The 22,649-nt window shown below is 38.4% G+C and overlaps 1 protein-coding gene across 1 annotated transcript in view; it reads right to left on the bottom strand.

The window, feature by feature from the left end:
- Nucleotides 1-22,649, bottom strand: part of IL1RAPL2 (interleukin 1 receptor accessory protein like 2) — a 1,389,708-nt gene that overhangs the window by 27,840 nt on the left and 1,339,219 nt on the right. Inside the window, exon 8 of the mRNA XM_074323975.1 lies at nt 2,559-2,704. Within this exon, the coding sequence (XP_074180076.1) occupies nt 2,559-2,704 (146 nt within the window). The remainder of the gene's footprint in view (nt 1-2,558; nt 2,705-22,649) is intronic.

Below are 22,649 nucleotides of genomic sequence, written 5' to 3'. Positions count from 1 at the left end.
AAATTTTAAGGGCTGCTAGTGGTGCCTATACTTATTAAAGAGAAATGGATTTATTTTAAAACTGAAACAGCTATTTCTATCTCCATTGAGTCAATGATAGGAGTCCCATTATTTTTTCCTCATAGCAGGTTTTTAATTGTAACACTGTATATATTTTGTGCATCATGTTTTTCTTTTTTTTTTAATTTATTTTTTAAATTTATTGGGGTGACAATTTCTAGTAAAATTACATAGATTTCAGGTGTACAATTCTGTATTACATCATCTATAAATCCCATTGTGTGTTCACCATCCAGAGTCAGTTCTCCTTCCATCACCATATATTTCATCCCCCTTACCTTCATCTCCCACCCCCACCCCCCCTTACCCACTGGTAACCATTAAACTATTGTCTGTGTCTATGAGTTTCTGTTTCTCATTTGTTTGTCTTGTTCTTTTGTTGTTTTTGGTTTATATACCACATATCAGTGAAATCACATGGTTCTCTGCTTTTTCTGTCTGACTTATTTCACTCAGCATTACACTCTCAAGATCCATCCATGTTGTCGCAAATGACAGTATGTCATCTTTTCTTATGGCTAAGTAGTATTCCATTGTGTATATATACCACAACTTCTTTATCCATCCATCTGTCGAAGGACACTTTGGTTGTTTCCATGTCTTGGCCACCGTAAACAAAGCTGCAATGAACATTGGAGCACATGTGTCTTTATAAATGTTTTCAGATTTTTTGGGTAGACACCCAGGAGAAGGATTGCTGGGTCATATGGTAATTCTTTTCATAATTTTTTGAGGAACCTCCACACTGCCTTCCATAATGGCTGTTGTGCATTATTTTTTAATTGTTTAATGTGTGTCTTTCTTTGCACTCTCACTGCCCTAAAGATGATCAAAGCCTCACACAGACTTAGGGATCTCTATCTTAGTCTGTATTCTCTTTCCTAGTATCTAGCACAATGCTTGCTATACACGAAGCTCAACAATAAAACAGGACTTTCTTCATTCATTAATCAGGATGGGTTCTAAAAGCCTATTAGTGGCCAGACACTGCTCAACTTGCTGATGATACAGAAATGCATAAGATCCTGGATTAGAGGAACTCTAAGTCTAAGATAAGACAGATGGACAGGAACAAAGTGACCCTTGCTGGACATGGTCAATGTCTACACTTAAGGTGGACTTAGTGGTTCCCTAATACATAGGAGAACTTATCCAAGTTCTATATAATAACAAATCCTGTTTGAACATGGTATATTTCACACCATATCATCATCATTTTAATCTCAAAGTGACTTTACAAGTGAGATATTATTACCCCTATTTTACAGACAAGGAAACTAAGGTTCAGGATGTCTAATTAGACAAGTTAGTCGTACTGAACCAGGCAGCTGAATCAAAGGCTGAACTCGGATCTTGTGATCTGGGGTCTCCTGACTTCACTTTCCATATTAGACTCCTTTATACTTAAATATTCCATAAATACTCCATTGTTTTAAGATGGAATTAAGTCCAACAGAGTAAGAAATTGTGCTAGAGAGATAAAAACATTATTCTCAGAATAATGACATTTCTCAGCTTCTCCTAGAGCTGCTGGTCAAGGTCAAGTATGAGAGCTGGCTGAAAAACAGAAATCCCATCTTGGCAAAGAGGTACAACTAGTAACATTGCTGACTGAATCTGTTCTATTGCTCTATAGCCTAGACAACAAGAACTCTGATTGAGAACATTTGTTCTGTTACATTTACAAAACCTTTGCCAGATGCACTCATACAGAAAGTATTTGGCCTTTTGCAGTAATCAAGAGTTGCAGCAGAGTAAGAACCAATCTCAGAAGCTGCTCCAGCTGCTAGGATTGTTCCTATGTTTACTTTTATCTCCTTTATCAGTGAATTTACAATTTATTTTCTTTTACCATTAGTACAATTTCTACCCCATCTGGAATTGACTCTAGAAAGGGATCTCAGTGAATGCCAAATTATTTTAAAATATATAAATTTGCTAAAGGCTTCTTAACACTAGCTCATGTCATGAAATATTGTTTATAATATGTATTGTAACAATTGTAAGAATATTGTATGATACTATTTATTATTTTTATTTATAATTTAGACAAGGAATAAAAAATGACTTTGTTTCTCACCCAATAATAAAAATCTCTAGTATTTCATTTAAGCAATATAAGATGAAGGTGAAATATAGAGAAAATTTTGAAAGTCAACACCTATCAAATTCTATGTAACTCTGATAATAAAGGTACTTTTTATCTTACTGGATTTAACACATAATAATATTTCATTTCACGTATCCACTTCCTAATGGTATGGACGATCATAGGCATTTTATACTAACATCCATAGCAAGAGAGATATTTTTCCTAAAAAAAGACAGAGTGTATAAAATAATATTGAATGTCAACTGTAATTGAAAATAAATTTGAAAAGACAGAATGTTTAACAGAATTTTATACTAAATGATGACATAAGAGCAGGAAACACATCTAACTTTAATAGTTACTTGGTAGCTAAACAAACCATAGTAATACTTATAAAAATAAATACCCTTTTTACGTAGCAGAATGCTGGCATGTTTCCGTCCATTTCGGTTTTCCACATGGCAGGTATAATTTGCCAGGTCAGCCTCCACCACTGAATCAAAGATGAGTGCCAACTCAACTTCTTTTTCTCCGAGATGCTCTTTGAGAAGCCTGAAATAAAGACAGTATTCTTGGCTGAATTGAATTGACTTTGGGAGAGAGCGCAGCCATGCAAAGACTATAGATGCTTACAAAGTTCACACAGGTCTCTTATGGGCATGGAGAGTCCTGACTATGTATACATGTGGAACCTTCAACAAGAAAACACAAAAAGGAGATCTTGATATGAAGATCAGATGTGAAAGAAAAGAAGTGAGTAATTCACTCAGCAAAAAGAAATATTAACACCCCACTAGGTTTTGATAAATGAAGCCAGCATAATTTATGTGGAAAAAAAGAGGAAACATTGGGCTCCATATCCTAAGCTGAGCTTATGAAAACAAATCGGATTTTTGCACTGCAGCACAAAGGAAAAAAAAATCTAGGAATGTAGGGTTTGTGTCATAGGTTAGAGCTTTGACAACAGGGATTGAGAGGGTAATGAAAGAGGCCTTGAAAATAGTTGACTTATGATAAGTAAACTGAGGGTGTTAGTGAACTTCTATCCCAAAATATCAGTGAGAAGCCTGTTCTCTACTGTTCTCTCCTGCCTTTTGTCCAATTCAGACATGTGCCCTGTGCCTTAACTATCCAGTGGTGCTAGCCCCCCACCATGGCCCTGCTTTCTCCAGATACTGCCTCTCATCTGCCTTTTTCCTTCCCTCCCTCACAGGAGAAACCCTGCCTGCCCTATGTTACATTTTCTCATAGTCCTGATTTTTGCTTTCTCAGGTGAAGTTGCAAAGGCCTTGAATGACCAGGAACAGGTGTTCGTCACAGAGGAGCTGAGTTGCCCGGAACCTTTTCTGAGGAGTGTGCCTCCTGTTTCTTTGGAGAATTATATTCTCAACAATAACCGTCTACGTCCTGAGTGAGGTGAAATAGGGTACCCTGCTGACTTTTCTGTCATGTCCTGCTTTTGACTAAAGGAAGAGCAAATCATGAGTTTAGTCAATGGGGGCAATCTTGCCATTAGGATCTGGGGTAAGGTTCTTAGATACATGTATTTGCAAAATGTAAAATTGGGGCACAGAAAAAATTCTCATCTCTTTTTTGGACACCTGGTTATGAATGCAGAGAACAACCTCTGATTAACTGGCATTTAGCATAAAGCTGGAAAAGACAACTGTACTCAGAGAAAACTGGGTTCTAAGACCTCCCACTTACAAGCTCAAGCAAAATCCTTACAAAGTCATTAACTGAATGGAACCATAATTTAACTCATCCTTAAGTTGGGAAAAATGCCTACCATACGTACCTTAACTTTGCTTTGAGGGTAAAATGGGTTAAAATAATTTTAAAAGTAAATAGCACTATGCACAGCAAAGAAGGATATTAAACATCAACATTTCATTATTTAAAGATAGATTGTTTACATTTTGGCACTTCCAAAAATATACGTATTTACACTTATTGATATACATAAAATTGGCTTGGGTTAATCTCTTCTCGTTCTCCTTTGAGAGAAAGAAGAGCTTAAACTTGGGTTGGTGGAAGAGAGTTCCGAGAATCTGAGAATCTCCTATATGAAATCTGAAACCCAGATTGTACTCCAAGTAGACATGCTTTTAAAATTAACCCTGTTTCTGTTCTTTTCAAATAATATACATATCTGACAGTTGATACTGGCAATTTTCAGTTAAGTCTCCTCCTGCCCTTTATATTCATGTGCCATCACTGAACCAGACAAATATAAAAATTTTCTTAACTGCATTTTAATGGTAGTCTTTCTATTATTTTTTCTTACTGGCTAAAATAGTTTTCCTCTCTTTCTCCTTTCCCAATATATACCTAACCAAGGGAAAAAAATGGGAATTTACTGCCTTCACAGTTTATGTTGAATTGTACTCTCTCCATTTCCTCCTTGCTAAGGGCAAATCCTACTACACTAAATTATTTCAGTTCTGTGTAACCTGATATGGAAGAGCCTCCTTAAGTGCAGAAGCTGCTTAGGCACCATGAATTAAGTTTGATTTAAAGCTTCACGTGTAGGGCAGCCATAGCCTCTGCCAGGCGTAAGGCAGAAAGCTGATCCGGTACTCCAGACCAAACCTTTGCCTCTTAATTTCTAATGCAGTTTCCAAAAACAGCTCTTCATGTGCTGCAGAAAGAATCTGGAGAGTGGATTTGAAAACTGATCCTTTATATGTCTATTAATATATATGAGGTGTCTTAATTATCAGTTCTTGAAAATCTAGAGGCGACTTGCTATTTTGGAATTAAAGAGCAAGTTGGTGTTTATGTATGCAAATCACTCCACAGAGTAGTCACAATTTCCTAGCAAATACTAATATATAACAATCTATCAATGATTCTTTGCCAGTCCCCTAAAAGTGCCTAGCTCTGGGCTAGATATTTGGTGTAAGAAAAACATAAACATTCAAAGACCAGATACCAGCTCCCAATAAGCATTTAAATTTAACAAGGAGATGGGATCTACAGAGTTGAAAAAATTATGGACAAAATGAGGTAAAGCAGGGTGGTACAGTCATGCTTGCAATAGGACTTCAAAAAATGGAAAGCATATTACTGGTTTAATTAGTTGGGAAAGTATGAGAAAATTCTGCTTAGACAAAGGAAGAAGGGGGAGGGAGTTTCCTAGGAGGGAAGATAGAAACAGATCATTGCAGAATGTTTGAAAGAGACACTGAAGAGACCAGTTTTGTAATGGAGGATGCAAATGAGGGGATGTGGTAATAACTTCAAAAATATCTCATTGCAAGTTTTAACATTGCGGGCAAGTTACATGCAAAAGTGAACACTGGCAAAAAATAAAAAAATAATAGGGGGCTTCCGGAAAAATGGCGGCGTGAGGTGAGCCTCTGTAAAGCTCCCCTGGAATTTACAAAGAATCGAACAACAAAAACTCCACAAAGGACTCCCTGCACAGCAGACAGGCAACACGAAGAGGCCCACCACCGACTGAAATCACCTACAGGTGGGAGATTCGTGCGAGTGGAGGGAGGAGGAAAGGGAGAAGTGCGCGGAGACCGAACCGCGCGGGCGCAGGACTCAGACCTAGCTCAGTGCGCCGATCTCGCTGCTTCCTGGAACTACCGCAGCTGCGGGAGTTCGGACTGCTAGGGCTCCGCAAGGGCTCCACAGGGCTGAGGGGACAGCATATAACACGGCTGAACCCAACGCTCACGGCAGAGACCTCGGAGAAAAGACTGAGGGAAAAAGGCTGAAAACGGTGGTTTAAGCCCGCACTGCCGAGCAGAGAACGGAGCCTTAGGCACTGAGACTAGCCGCCCCTCCCTCCCTCCCAGAGCTCGCCCGCCCCCACCTGCCCGGTGCTAGAAGCGAAACAGTAGCAGTGTCAGATCAAAACAACAGAAAATTTGCTGTTTTGAGAACTGTGGCAAACACAAATTCACAGCCCAACTAGTTCCAGCAAAGGGGAGAGCTGTGGAAGCAGGACCGGCTGTGGTGGTGGTCGCCGCCATTGCTCTGGGCCACCTCTCACAACTCACCCCACCCCTGACCCCACCTATCTGGGCGGATCCCTGCAGGAGTAAACAGAACTGCTGAAATATACGGGCTCTGAATCAGCAGCTGGAAGAGCTTTCGAACATCAAAAGCTCTCCGCATACCCACCGGGACACTGCGCCCTGTGACCTAGACGAACTATTAACAGAGGAGAAGCCCGTCTCCCAGGGAATCCCCCCATTGTGTGAGAAGTTGGAATAGTGCAGAGAAAACATAGCACTACTGTGTGGGAGAAGAAAAATAAGTTGCAGTTGGAGAAATAATAAAACATTCTACCAACAAGTACTGGCAAACAAAAGAAAGACCGCTTTCTATCAACCTGTTGCAGAAGTCACTCCTGTAGATGTCTAGGAAGAGAAATAGTAAACCAGTAATCGCCATGAATAACCAAGGCAACAAGATAGCTCAGAAAGAAAGTGAAAAATCTCCAGAGAAGGCACTTAAAGATACAGAAATATGTGACTTAAATGACAGAGAATTCAAGATTGCAGTTCTGAAAAAACTCAACGAGATACAAGAAAACACAGATAGGCAGTTAAAGGAACTCAGAAACTCAATCAAAGAACAGCATGAGCATTTTACGAAAGAGATTGAAATCTTAAAAAGAACCAAATAGAATTTCTGGAGATTAAGAACTCAATAGAAGAAATTAAGAATGAAATAACCAGCTTAGGTAGTAGAGTTGACCAGATGGAGCAAAGAATCAGTGACATCGAAGATAGAAACCTGGAAATGACACAAATAGAAGAAGAAAGAGACTTGAGACTTAAAAGAAATGAAAGAACTCTACAAGAACTTTCTGACTCCATCAGAAAGAGCAATATAAGAATAATGGGCATACCAGAAGGAGAAGAAAGAGAGAAGGGAACAGAGAATATATTCAAACAAATTGTCGATGAGAACTTCCCAAATTTGTGGACAGAACTGGACCCTCGAATCCAAGAAGCAAATAGAACACCTAGTTACCTCAATCCCAACAGACCTTCTCCAAGGCACATTGTATTGAAGCTGTCTAAAATCAACGACAAAGAAAGAATCCTCAAGGCAGCCAGGGAAAAGAAGCCGGTAACTTACAAAGGAAAGCCCATTAGATTATCATCAGATTTTTCAGCAGAAACTCTACAAGCCAGGAGGCAGTGGAACCAAATATTCAAACTATTGAAGAGAGAAACCATGAGCCAAGAATAATATATCCAGCAAAGATATCCTTTAGATATGAAGGAGGAATAAAGACCTTTCCAGACATACAGAAGCTGAGGAATTTTCTAATACACGACCTGCACTACAAGAAATACTAAAGGAGGCTATTCGACCACCATCAACAGGGACAATTTGTGGCAACCACAACTCAAAAAGGGGAGAGTAAAGGCCTGAACGGAATATGGGAATGGAGAAAGTAAGCGTGCTGAAGAAAATGGAATACTCTAAATATCAAACTTTCTTTTACATAAACTTAAGGGTAACCACTCAAAATAAATCCAGAATTGAAATATATACTGAAATAAAAGAAGAAACAGCAGGAAACATCATAGAATACCACCACACAGAAATAATAGACAACAACAAAAGGCAAAGAAACAATGGAGACACAACCTTACCAGAAAACTAAGGATAGAATGACAGGAAATCCTCACATATCAATAATCACCCTAAATGTAAATGGACTGAACTCACCAATAAAAAGGCACAGAGTAGCAGATTGGATCAAAAAACTAAACCCAACCATATGCTGTCTCCAAGAGACACATCTCAGCTACAAGGACAAGCATAGACTCAAAGTGAAAGGGTGGAAATTGACACTCCAAGCAAATGGTACCCAGAGAAAATCAGGTGTAGCCATAATGATATCAGATGAAACAGACTTCAAGGTGAAAAAGATAACAAGAGACAAAGATGGACATTTCATAATGGTGAAAGGGACTGTACAACAAGAAGACATAACAGTCATCAATATTTATGCCCCCAATCAGGGAGCACCGAAATACACCAAGCAACTACTAACAGAACTAAAGGGAGAAATTGACCAAAACACAATTATACTAGGGGACTTAAATACATCATTGACAGCTATGGATAGATCATCCAAACAGAAAATAAATAACGAAATAGTAGCCCTAAATGACACATTAGATGAAATGGACATAATTGACATTTATAGAGCACTTCATCCTAAAACATCAGACTATACATTCTTTTCTAGTGTACATGGAACATTCTCAAGGATAGACCATATATTGGGACATAAAATCAGTCTCAACAAATTTAAGAAGATTGAAATCATACCATGCATTTTCTCTGATCACAAGGCTTTGAAATTGGATATCAACTGTAAAAAGAAAGCGGAAAAACACAAATACATGGAGATTAAACAACATACTTTTAAAGAAGGACTGGGTCAAAGAAGAAATTAGAGGAGAGATCAAAAGATACATAGAAACAAATGACAATGAAAATACATCCTACCAAAATTTTTGGGATGCAGCGAAAGCAGTTTTAAGAGGGCAATTTATCTCATTACACGCCTATCTCAAGAAACAAGAAAATTCCCAAATAAATAACCTCATGGTACACCGTAAAGAACTAGAAAAAGAAGAACAAGTAAAACCCAATGTCAGCAGAAGAAAGGAAGTAACAAAAATTAGAGCAGAACTAAATGAAATAGAGAACAAAAAGACAATAGAAAAAATTAATGTGACAAAGAGCTGGTTCTTTGAAAAGATTAACAAAATTGACAAACCCTTGGCTAGACTTACTAAGATAAAAGAGAAGACACTGATTAACAAAATCAGAAACGTAAAAGGGAAGTTATCACGGACACCACAGAAATACAAAGGATCATCCAAGAATACTATGAAGGACTATATGCCACCAAATTCAACAACCTAGAAGAAATGGACAAGTTCTTAGAAACATATAGCCTTCACAGGCTGAACCATGAAGAACTGGAAAATCTAAACAGACCGATCACCAGTAACGAAATTGAATCAGTCATCCAAAACCTTCCCAAAAGCAAAAGTCCGGGACCAGATGGCTTCACTAGTGAATTCTACCAAACCTTCAAAGAGGATCTAATACCAATTCTGCACAAACTCTTCCAAAAAATTGAAGAAGAGACAGTACTCCCTAACTCATTTTATGAGGCCAACATTACCCTGATACCAAAACCTGGTAAGGACAGCACAAAAAAAGAAAACTACAGACCAATATCTCTGATGAATACCGATGCAAAAATCCTAAATAAAATTCTAGCAAATCGAATACAGCAATGTATTAAAAAGATTATTCATCACGAATACGTGGGGTTCATCGCCGGGGCACAAGGATGGTTCAACATACGCAAATCCATCAATGTGATACATCACATAAGCAAAATAAAGGACAAAAATCATGATTATATCAATTGATGCAGAAAAAGCATTTGACAAGATACAACATCCATTTATGATTAAAACACCTAATAAAATAGGTATAGAAGGAAAATACCTTAACATAATAAAGGCCATATATGACAACCCCTCTGCTAATCTCATAATTAATGGGAAAAACTGAAGCCCTTTGCTCTACCTTCAGGAACACGACAGGGCTGGCCCCTATCACCTCTGCTTTTCAACATAGTGTTGGATGTCCTTGCCAGAGCAATCAGGCAAGAGAAAGAAATAAAAGGCATCCAAATTGGGAATGAAGAAGTTAAATTATCACTCTTTGCAGATGACATGATGCTATATATAGAAAACCCTAAAGACTCCACCAAAAAGCTATTAGAAACAATCAACGAATACAGTAAAGTTGCGGCTACAAAATCAACGCACAAAAGTCCATTGCCTTCCTATATACTAACAATGAAATCTCAGAAAAAGAAATACAAAAACAATTCCTTTTGCAATTGCAGCAAAAAGAATAAAATACCTAGGAATAAACTTAACCAAGGATGTGAAAGACCTATATGCTGAAAACTATAAGACATTTTGAAAGAAATTGAAGAAGACACAAAGAAATGGAAAGACATTCCGTGCTCATGGATTGGAAGAATCAACATAGTTAAAATGGCCATATTACCCAAAGCAATATACAGATTCAATGCAATCCCCATCAAAATCCCAATGGCATATTTTAAAGAAATAGAACAAAAAATCATCAGATTTGTTTGGAACCACAAAAGACCCCGAATAGCCAAAGCAATCTTAAGAAGAAAGTACAATAATGGAGGTATCACACTTCCTGACTTTGGCTTGTACTACAGGGCTACAATAATCAAAACAGCATGGTATTGGCAGAAAAACAGACACATAGACCAATGGAATAGAATTGAGAACCCAGAAATAAAACCACATAAATATGGACAGATAATTTTTGACAAAGAAGCTAAAAACATACAATGGAGCAAAGACAGCCTCTTCAATAAATGGTGCTGGGAGAATTGGATAGCCACGTGCAAAAGAATGAAACTGGACTGCTATTTGTCACCATGTACCAAAGTTAATTCAAAATGGATCAAAGACTTAAGCATAAGACCTGACACAATAAACTGCATAGAAGAAAACATAGGTACTAAACTTATGGACCTTGGGTTCAAAGAGCATTTTATGAACTTGACTCCAAAGGCAATGGAAGTAAAAGCTAAAATAAACGAATGGGACTATATGAAACTTAAAAGCTTCTGCACAGCAAAAGAAACCATTGACAAAATAAAGAGGCCACCAACTGAATGGGAGAAGATTTTTGCAAACAGTGCCTCCGATAAGGGACTAGTATCCAGAATATACAAAGAACTCATGCAACTCAACAACAAAAAAACAAACAACCCAGTTGAAAAATGGGCAGAGGACTTGAAGAGACATTTCTCCAAAGAGGACATACAAATGGCAAATAGACATATGAAAAAATGCTCAACATCACTAATCATCAGAGAAATGCAAATCAAAACCACAATGAGATATCACCTCACCCCAGTCAGAATGGCTATCATCAACAAGACAAATAATAACAAATGTTGGAGAGGCTGTGGAGAAAAAGGAACCCTCATACACTGTTGGTGGGAATGCAGACTGGTGCAGCCGTTATGGAAGGCAGTGTGGAGGTTCCTCAAAGAATTACGAATAGAATTGCCATATGACCCAGCAATCCCTCTCCTGGGTATCTACCCAAAAATCTGAAAACATTTAGAGATAAAGACACGTGTGCTCCAATGTTCATTGCAGCTTTGTTTACGGTGGCCAAGACATGGAAACAACCAAAATGTCCTTCGATAGATGAATGGATAAAGAAGTTGTGGTATATATACACAATGGAATACTATTCGGCAGTAAGAAAAGATGATATAGGAACATTTGTGACAACATGGATGGATCTTGAGAGAGTAATGCTGAGCAAAACAAGTCAGACAGAAAAAGCAGAGAACCATGTGATTTCACTGATATGTGGTATATAAACCAAAAACAACAAAAGAACAAGACAAACAAATGAGAAACAGAAACTCATAGACACAGACAATAGTTTAGTGGTTGCCAGAGGGTAAGGGGGGCGGGGGGTGGGGGGTGGAAGATGAGGGTAAGGGGGATCGAATATATGGTGATGGAAGGAGAACTGACTCTGGGTGATGAACACACAATGGGATTTATAGATGATGTAATACAGAATTGTACACCTGAAATCTATGTAATTTTACTAACAATTGTCACCCCAATAAATTTAATAAAAAAATAAAATAAAATAAAATAAAAAAAATAAAAAATAATAAAACAAAATAAATTCAGATGACAGAAATCACTACCTCCAAATGTCTTATTTAGTTAAGACCTATTATTAAAAATAACACTAGAGAAAGTTTGGAAGTTGTCACTCTCACCCTTACAACATACCTGAACAAAATGAAAATCAACAACTCTTCTTAGCTCCATCAAACAATTGAGGTCACAGAGTAAACTCCTATCTCCGAAACTTGAGATAGAATAAAATACTGAGAATCACACTGTACTGGAGCAGAAACCCAGAAGCATTAGCCAGTACCAGCAGAAAAACTTAAATTGTAATTGATGAGTCAATGCAGACCCAGTGTGGACTAACTTGAGAGTTAAATATTCCATGTGATCTAATCTTACAGATGCCCCATACTTTCATCAGTTTTCTTCTCAGGGCCTTAGGTTGAAGATAAGAGAATGCTTACGCTTCTAACAAGTGTAGGGGAAAAGCAACTAACTTTAAATAAGCCCATAGCACTCTGTGCTACATAACAAAGGCCTACCTTTAAGGAAAACTCTTTTACCATATCCTAAAAGACTTGGGTTTTACCAGAACCTAGCCTAACTGAGAGAAGGGGAATAACAAATTCTAACCCCCTCAAGCTTTACTGTTTCACCTAAAAAGGGGAGGAAAGCTGAAAAATACTTCTGAAGGTCACAGCCCATAGGCAAGAGGCTTATTAAAAGACTGAGACTTTATCATAAGATAATACAATGCTTAGCACCACATCAGTCAGTCTCCTTTACGATAATGAAGGCTTTCAAGCTGAAATAACTGCAAAGATCAGAACCTATTTAAAAAGCAGTCTGGGAGGATCCAGTCAAGATGGCAGAGTAGGGAAATGCTGTGCTTACCTCTTTGCACCACCATGTAAAATTACAGCTAAACTACAGAACAAACATTATTAAGAATCACCTGAAGTCTAGCTGAACCAAAGCCCTACAATTAAAGTCACACAAAAGAAGCCACCTCATTTACAAACCACACCTCTAATAAGGGGATAACATAAAAAATATATAAAGAACTCCTACAACTTAACAACAACAACAACAACAACAACAACAACCCAATTAAAGAATGGGCAGAGGACCTGAATAGACACTTCTCTCAAGAAGACATATAAATGGCCAATAGATATATGGACACATGCTCAACTTCACTAGATGTTAGGGAAATGCAATCAAAACCACAATAAGATATCACCTCACACCTGTTAGAATGGCTATCATCAACAATACAAATAATAACAAGTGTTGGAGAGGCTGTGGAGAAAAAGGAACCCTCATACACTGCTGACAGGAATGTAAATGAGTACAACTGCTATGGGAAACAGTATGGAGGTTCCTCAAAAAAATTAAGAATAGAATTACTATATGACCCAATAATTCCTCTTCTGGGTATCGTATCTACACACAAAAAAATCTGAAAACATTTATCCACAAAGATATATGCACTCTGATGTTCATTGCAGCTTTGTTTACAGTGGCCAAGACATGGAAACAACAAAAGTGTCCTTCCATAGATGATTGGATAAAGAAAATGTGGTATATATACACAATGGAATACTACTTAGCCATAAGAACAGATGAAATATTGCCATTTGTGACAACATGGATGGATCTTGAGACTATTATGCTAAACAAAATAAGTCAGACAGAAAAAGTGGAGAACCATATGTCTTCACTCATATGTGGGATATAAAACTGAAAGCAACAAAGGAACAAGACAAACAAAGGGAAAAAAAACAAAAACTCATAGACACAGACAATAGTTTAGTGGTTACCAGAGGTTAAGCGGGGTGGGAGTATGGCAAAAGAGGGTGAAGGGGGTCAAATATATGGTAATGGAAGGAGAACTGACTCAGTGGTGAGTGCACAATGTGATATATAGATGATGTATTATAGACATGCATATTTGAAATCTATGTAATTTTACTAACCATTGCCACCCCAATAAATCTAATTTTAGAAAAAGAAGAAGCCACCTGAAGACTGGTAGGCAGGACAGAGATATGGAATGGGCTGGTCCCAAACCCACATGTGACCATTAAAAACTGGGAGGGATATCGGCTGTGGAGGTCTCCCCTTCAGTGGGTTGAGGCGTTCCAGCTCCTTAGCCCAGGATTCCAGTACTGGGGAGAGTTCTCATAACTTCTGGCTGTGAAAAGTAGTGTAGATTGTGGCTTAGTGAGATTATAGCAGCTAAAATTTCAGTCGCCCCTCTTCAAGGGACCACACATGAACTTACTCACTGATAAACTCACTGGCTCTGAGGTCCAGCACTGGAACAGCAGCTCAAAAGATGCCAGTGACATCCAGGGAGGAACTGAGTTGTCTGGACTCAGGGTGAGGGCTAGATGAACAGCTTTGTCCAAGAAAGAGAAAACTGGCAGAAGCCATTGTTTCTTTGTGCTCTGCTCCCTCCTGTTTTGCAGATGCAGGCCCCTGCCATATCTGGGTCTCCACCAAACTGGTTAACACCATTTGTTTACCCTGATTCTCTGATACACTGCCCCACCAAACTTTCGAGCCCAGCCAAGGCGCTTCCAGTGGCTTTTCTGTACAAATGGCCTGCCTTGGCTCATGCTGCGGAATTTCCTAAAGTCACTCAAAGGTTCACAAAATCGAAACAAGCCGCGTCTGGCTTCAGCATGTCTTGCACTTCTGGCTGAGCAGCCCTAAGCCCAGCACTAGTGATAGGCAGCCTCAGTTCACAGGTAGGCTCTCAAGGCACCTCAAAGCCCAGCATGGGTGGCAGCCATTCGCAGATTGCTTTGTGGCAGGTAGATCCAGGCAAGGCACAGGCTGTGGGTGAACTTAGACTGAATTGGGCATGTGGTGGAGACCCTCCCAGGAGGCCCCAGGGCTGGCACACTGGGTGGCCAGCTTCGAAAACAGTTGGAGCATCCCCTAGCTGCCTCCAGGGATGGGCACCCAAAGGGCACACTGAGCAGGCACCAGAACTCTGCTGAATCTAATCCTGCTCCATAGAGTCAGCCTCTGCACAACAGCTCCTCCACTGTAGTCACAGCCAGTCCTCACAAACAATGAGTCCAAGGGTCAATCCCTCCTATTGATGAGCAAACAGCAACCAAGGTTTCACTGCAACAGGAGGACACACACATCCCACACAAAGGACAAACATGGAGCATTGGACTCAGGAGACCAGGGTTACTGTGCCACTGGGTCACACAGGACACCTACTATATAAGGCCACTGTACTAAGACTGGAAGACATAACAGCTTTACCTAATACTTAGAAACAAATGCAAGGAGGTAGCCAGAAATGGAGAGACAAAGAAACATGTCCCAAACAAAGAACAGAACCAAGATCCAGAAAGAGAACTAAATAAAATGGAGACAAGCAATCTGCCAGATGCAGAGTTCAAAACACTGATTATAAGTATGCTTAATGATATCAGGGAGAACTTCAACAAAGAGATAGGAAACATAAAAAATGGGCATAGAAAACATAAAAAAGAACCTGTCAGAAATAAAGAATGCAGTAACCAAAATGAAAAAAAAAATATAAGAGTGAATCAATAGTAGATTAGATAAAGCACAGGATAAAATGAGTGATTTAGAAGAAAAGGTAGCAGAACACACCCAATCAGAAAAGAAGAAAGAATTCAAAAAATGAGGATAGCTTAAGGGGCCTCTTGAATAACATCAAGCATACCAACATTCGCATCAACACAATACCAGAAGGAGAAGAAAGAGAGCTAGGAATTGAAAACCTATTTGAAAAAATAATGATGGAAAATTTCCCTAATCTGGCAAAGGAAATAAATATACAAGCCCAGGAAGCACAGACAGTGCCAAGCAAGATGAAACAAATCAGGTCCACATCAAAATAAAATGTCAAACGTTAAAGACAAAGAAAGAATCTTAAAAGCAGCAAGAGAAAAGCAGTTAGTTACCAGGTGTTCCCATAAGACTGTCAACTGATTTCTCAACAGAAACTTTTCAGTCCAGAAGGGACTGGCATGGAATATTCAAAGTGATGGAAAGAAAGGACCTATACCCAAGATTATTCTATGCAGCAAAACAATCATTTAGTATCAAAGGACAGATAAAGAGCTTCCGAGACAAGAAAAAGTTGAAGAAGTTGATCAACACCAAAGTAGTATTACAAGGAATCTTAGAGGGACTTCACTAAGACAAAAAATACCAAAAATATGAATAAGAAAATGGCAATAACTACATATCTATCAACAATTACTTTACATATAAACGAACTAAATGCTCCAATCAAAAGATAGGGTGCCTAAATCGATAAGAAAGCAAGACCCTTACATATGCTGCCTGCAAAAGACTCACTTCAGAATGAAAATCACACACAGACTGAAAGTAAAGCAATGGGAAAAAGAAATTTCATGAAAACGGAAATGAAAAAACAAAAGCTGTGGTAGCAATACTTATACCAGATAAAATAGACTTTAAAACAAAGGCTATGACAAGAGATAAAGAAGAACCTAGTAATCTCACTACAGGGTATTTATTTGAAGAAACCCAAAATGCTACTTTGAGGGGACGTGTGCATCCATATTTTCATTGGAGCATTGTTTACAATAGCCAAGATGTGGAGGTAGCCTGGGTGTCTGTCAATGGATAAATGGATAAAGAAGAGGTGTTACATATATACAACGGAATATTGCTGAGCCAGAGAAGGGACTAGGTTCTTGCGACCTCTGGTGGCATAGATGGACCTGAGGGCATTGTGCTAAGTGGAGTATGCCAGACAAAGAAGGACAGATACAATGAGATTTTGCTTATATATGGAATCTAAAGAATAAAATGAACAAACAAACAAAACAGAAAAACTCATAGATACAAAGAACATTTTGATGGTTGCCAGATAGGAGGGGTGTTGAGTGTGTGAGAAAAAGGGGAAGGGATTAGGAACTACAAATTTGTTGTTGCAGTGTAGCCATGGGCATGTAGGGTGCAGCATAAGGAATATAGTCACTAGTAGTGTAATAACTGTATGGCATCAGATGGGTACTAGATTTATTGGGGTAATAGATGGGAAATGGGTTGGGGTGAAGGCTGAAAAAGGTGAAGGCATTAAGAAGTACAAATTGGTAGTTACAAAATAGTCATAGGGATGTAAAGTAAAGCATAAGGAACATAGTCAATAATACGGTAATAATTATGTATAGTGCCAGGTGGGTATTAGACTAGTCAGGGGGAAAACTTCTTAAATTATACAAATGTTTAACCACTATGCTGTATACCTGAAATTAATATAAAAGAATATTGAATGTAAACTCTAATTAAAAAAAAAAAATTAAAGGGGAAAGGTGAAGGGGAATAAGAGGTTCAAATTTCCAGGTATAAAAAAATAAGTCATGGGGGAGTATTGTACAACATAGGAAATATAGTCAAATAGTACTGTGATAGTGTGTTACAGAGTCAGGTAGTTGCTGGACTTACCATGGTGATCAGTTATTTAGGTATATAAATGTTGAATAACTATTGTGAATACCTGAAACTAATATAATATTGTATGTTAGCTATATTTTAATAAAAATCTTTTTAAAAAGCAGTCTGTAGGATGTCCTCCCAAAAAGACAGTGGAGACATAAACATGGAAAATTTTAGCCTCTTACACCAGCAAGCACAGCAAACAGTAAGCACAGCCAAACTCCTAGCCAGATAAACATAAAATCTCACACTAACAGCCCATTTATCTCTCAGTTCCTATTACCTGACACATCATATGTGGCTTTCAAGAAAAGAAATGCAAGGCGTGATAAAAATAAAAATAGAAAAGTCTGAAAAGACAAAGTAATCATCAGAACAATATTCAGATATAGCAAAAATTTTGGAATTATCAGACTGGGAATATAAAATAACTATGATTAATATGTTAAGGGCTTTAATGGAAAAAAAATGAAAAACAGGATTTCTGATTAAGATGGCAAAGTAGGAAAACCCAGGACTTGCCTTCTGTCAGTACCACATCAAAATTAAACTAAAGTGCAGAACAACCATCATTGAGAATCACCTGAAGTCTAGGTGAACAAAAGTCCTGTAACTGAGGATATACAGAAGAAGCCACCTCGAGACTAATAGGGGAGGCAGAGATGCAGAGCAAGCTTGTCCCACACCCATGTGGGACAGTTAAAAATTGGGAGGGATATTTTGGCTGTGAAAGTTTCCCCAGAGGAGTGAGGGGATCTAGCCCTGCACCAGATTCTGCAGCACAGGTTCCAGGGCCAGGAAGAGAAGTCCGCATAACTTCTGGCTGTGAAAACCAGCAGAGATCGTGGCTGAGTGAGACAGAGCAGCTAGAGTCATAGGTGTTCCTCTTAAAGGACCCGCATGTGGACCTACTTGCTGACTGCTTCACTCTGTCTAAGCTGTCTAAGCAGTAGCTCGAAAGGTGCCAGGGACATACAGAGAAGAGCTGAACAACTTTGGTGGGGGGTGGCCTTGCTGGAGGGGCAGCTTTCTCGCAGAAGTGCTGGAAGAATCCATTATATTTTTTGTTGACCTCTTCCTACCCACTGGCGTGCAGACACAGGTAGCCACCATATCTGAGTCTCCATCAACCTAGGTAATACTGTTGGCCCCTCCTGGTAATTCTCTGAAACTCCACCCCAAGTGGCTTCCAGTGCCTTTTCCATACAGAAGGCTTGTCTTGACTCATGATACAGACATTCCTAAAAATCCTCAAGGATTCACAAAACCCAAACAAGCAACATCTGGCCTCGGTGTGCTCTGTACCCCTTGCTGAGCATCCCCAAGCCCAGCAGTAGTGGTAGCCAACTTCAGTTCAGAGCTTGGCCTCTCCCAGTCACCTTTAAGCGCACCTCAGGTGGCTGACATCTGCAGATTGCTTTGTTGCTCATGCCAGGTGGCCCTGGGCAGGGCACAGGCTGCAACTGAATTTAGCACTGCCCAGATGCCTCAGTGGGCAATGCACCCAAAGGGCAGACTGGGCAGACACCAGAGTCCTGCTAAAGCTAATTCTGCTCCATAGGATCCGTCCCTGCAAAACAGCTCCTCCACTGTAGTTAAGGCCAGTCCTCACAACCAATCAGCCCAAGAGACAACCACTTCCACTGATGTGCAAACAGAAACCAATGCACAAATACAACAGGAGGGCACACATAACATACACAAGGGATACACTTGCAGCACACTACTCAGGTAACCAGGGAGACTGCTCCACTGTGCCCCATAGGACGCCTACTACATAAGGCCACTCTATTAAGACTGGGAGACATAGCAGCCTATGTAATGCACAGAAACAAACACAAGGAGGTAGCCAACATGGGGAGACAAAGAAACATGGCCCAGATAAAAGAACAGAACAAAGAAATAGTAAATACAAAAATGGAGATAGAAAATGTAAAAAAGAACCAGTCAGAAATGAAGAATACAATAATTGAAATAAAGAATACATTAGGGGGAATCAATAGTAGATTAGAAGAAGCAGAGGATCAAATAAGCTATTTAGAAGACAAGGTAGCAGAAAATACCCAATCAGAAAAGAGAAAAAGAATACAAAAAAAATGAGGATAGCTTCAGGGGTCTATGGGTGTACCAAATTTTGCATCATTGGGGTATCAGAAGGAGAAGAGAGAGAGCAAGGGAATGAGAACATCCTTGAAGAAATAATCACTGAAAAGTTCCCTAACCTGTCAAAGGAAATAAGACATATAAGCACAGGGAGCACATGATGAACCCAAAGAGGCCCACACCAAGACACATCATAATTAAAATGCCAAAGGTTAAAGACAAACAGAGAATCTTAAAAGCAGCAAGAGAAAACCAGTTACTTACCTACAAGGGAGCTCCCATAAGAATTTCAGCTTATTTCTCAACAGAAAATGTGCAGGCCAGAGGGGACTGGCAATAAATATTCAAAGTAATGAAAAGCAAGGACCTACAACCAAGATTATTCTGCCCATCAAAGCTGTCATTTAGAATTGAAGGATAGATAAAGAGTTTCCCAGAAGGACCAGCTAAAGGAGTTCACCAATACCAAACCAGAATTACAAGGAATTTTAGGGGGAATTATTTAAGACAAACAAAAAAAATAATCGAATGTATGAATAATAAAATGGAAATAACTACACATATGTCAACAATTACTTTAAATGTAAACGGATTAAATGCTCCAATCAAATGATAAGGTGGCTGAATGGATTAAAAAAACAAGACCCAAAGATTATACATCATGACCAAGTAGGGATAATCCCAGGGGCACAACGATGGTTCAACATAAGCAAATCTATCAATGTGATGCACCACATAAACAAAATAAAGGACAAAAATCACATGATTATATCAATAGAGGCAGAAAAGGCACTTGATAAGATACAACATTCATTTATGAGTAAAACACTCTAAAAAATGGGATTAGAAGGAAAATACCCTAACATAATAAAGGCCATATATGACAAACTCTCAGCTAATAACATAATTAATAGTGAAAAAATGAAGTCCTTTGCTCTATGTTAAGGAACACGACAGGGCTGTCTCCTATCACCTCTGCTTTTCAACATAGTATTGGAAGTTCTAGCCAGAGCAATCAGGAAAGAGAAAGAAATGAAAGGCCAAAAAGGTATTAGACATAATAAATGAATACAGTAAAGTTGCCAGCTACAAAATCAACATACAAAATTCTATTGCATTCCTATATACTAAAAATGAAATCTCAGATAAAGAAATAAAAAAAAAATCCTTTTGCAATTGCAACAAACAGAATAAAATACTTAGGAATAAACTTAACCAAGGATGTGAAAGACCTATACACTGAAAACTACAAGACATTTAAAAAAAAATTGAAGAAGACAAAGAAATGGAAAGACATTTCGTGTTCATGGATTAGAAGAATCACCATAGTTAAAATAGTCATATTACACAAAGCAACACACTAAAGATTTAATGCAATCCCCATCAAAACCCCAATTGCATATTTTAGAGAAATAGAACAAAAAATCATCAGATTTATATGGAACCACCACAGGCCCTGAATAGCCAATGCAATCCTAAGAAAAAAGAACAATGCTGGAGGTACCAGACTCCCTGACTTCAGCTTGTATGTACTACAGGGCAACAATAATCAAAACAGCATGGTATTGGCAGACAAACAGACACACCATCCAATGGAATAGAATCAAGAACCCAGAAATATACCCACATAAATAAGGACAGATAATTTTTGACAAAGAAGTAAAAACACATACAATGGAGAAAAGACAGCCTCTTCAATAAATGTTGCTGGCAGAATTGGAAAGCCACGTGTAAAAGAATGAAAGTAGGCTGCTATCTGTCACCATGTATGAAAATTAACTCAAAATGGATCAAAGACCTAAACATAAGACCTGACACAATAAACTGCATAGAAGAAAACATAGGTACTAAACTTATGGACCTTGGGTTCAAAGAGCATTTTATGAATTTGACTCCAAAGGCAAGGGAAGTAAAAGCTAAAATAAACGAATGGGACTACATGAAACTTAAAAGCTTCTGCACAGCAAAAGAAACCATCGACAAAATAAAGAGGCAACCAAGTGAATGGGAGAAGATTTTTGCAAACAGTGCCTCCGATAAGGGACTACTATCCAAAACATACAAGGAACTCATGCAACTCAACAACAAAAAAACAAACAACCCAATTGAAAAATGGTCAGAGGACTTGAAGAGACATTTCTCCAAAGAAGACATACAAATGGCCAATAGACATATGAAAAAATGCTCAACATCACTAATCATCAGAGAAATGCAAATCAAAACCACAATGAGATATCACCTCACCCCAGTCAGAATGGCTATCATCAACAAGACAAATAGTAACAAGTGTTGGAGAGGCTGTGGAGAGAAAGGAACCCTCATACACTTTTGGTGGGAATGCAAACTGGTGCAGCTGCTATGGAAGGCAGTGTGGAGGTTCCTCAAAAAATTATGAATAGAATTACCATATGACCTGGCAATCCCTCTCCTGGGTATCTACCCAAAAACTCTGAAAACATTTACCCGTAAAGATATATGTGCTCTGATGTTCATTGCAGCTTTATTTATGGTGCCCAAGACATGGAAACAACTGAAATGTCCTTCCATAGATGATTGGATAAAGAAGATGTGGTATTTACACACAATGCGGAATACTATTCTGCCATAAGAGAAGATGAAGTAGTGCCATTTGCAGCTACATGGATAGATTTTGAGATTATTATGCCAAGCGAAATAAGCCAAACAGAAAAAGTTGAGAACCATATGATTTCACTGATATGTGGGATATAAAACTGAAAACAACAATGGAAGAAGACCAACAAATGAAGAAATAAAAACTCATACACAGACAACAGTTTAGTGCTTACCAGCACTAAATTGAAATTGAAATGACTCTGGTTGGTGAACACACAATGTGATATATAGATGATGTATTACAGAATTGTACACCTGAAACCTATGTATCTTTACTAACAATTGTCACTGCAATAAACTTCACGAAAAAACAAGGAAATCTCAATGTAATTTAGGATGCCAAAATGCTTTTGCATTCTACTGTGTAGTATAAAAACATGAAGAGGTATTATTATTATTATTATTATTATTATTATTATTATTATTATAATAAAATAGGAGTTTCCAGTCTGGAGCAGCTTACAATACAAGACAAGACAATATTTGAGATTGGTCGTCTAGAATCTGTTCAGTAAATAAAGAACGATGACAAATACATCTTAGGTAGGTTTTAAATATTTTATGTA

The sequence above is a fragment of the Rhinolophus sinicus genome, chromosome X (genome assembly GCF_036562045.2).
Source record: "Rhinolophus sinicus isolate RSC01 chromosome X, ASM3656204v1, whole genome shotgun sequence".
Classification (NCBI taxonomy): Eukaryota; Metazoa; Chordata; class Mammalia; order Chiroptera; family Rhinolophidae; genus Rhinolophus; species Rhinolophus sinicus.
The sequence above is the reverse complement of the archived record's forward strand: the minus strand, read 5'-3'. Positions and strand labels throughout refer to the sequence as shown.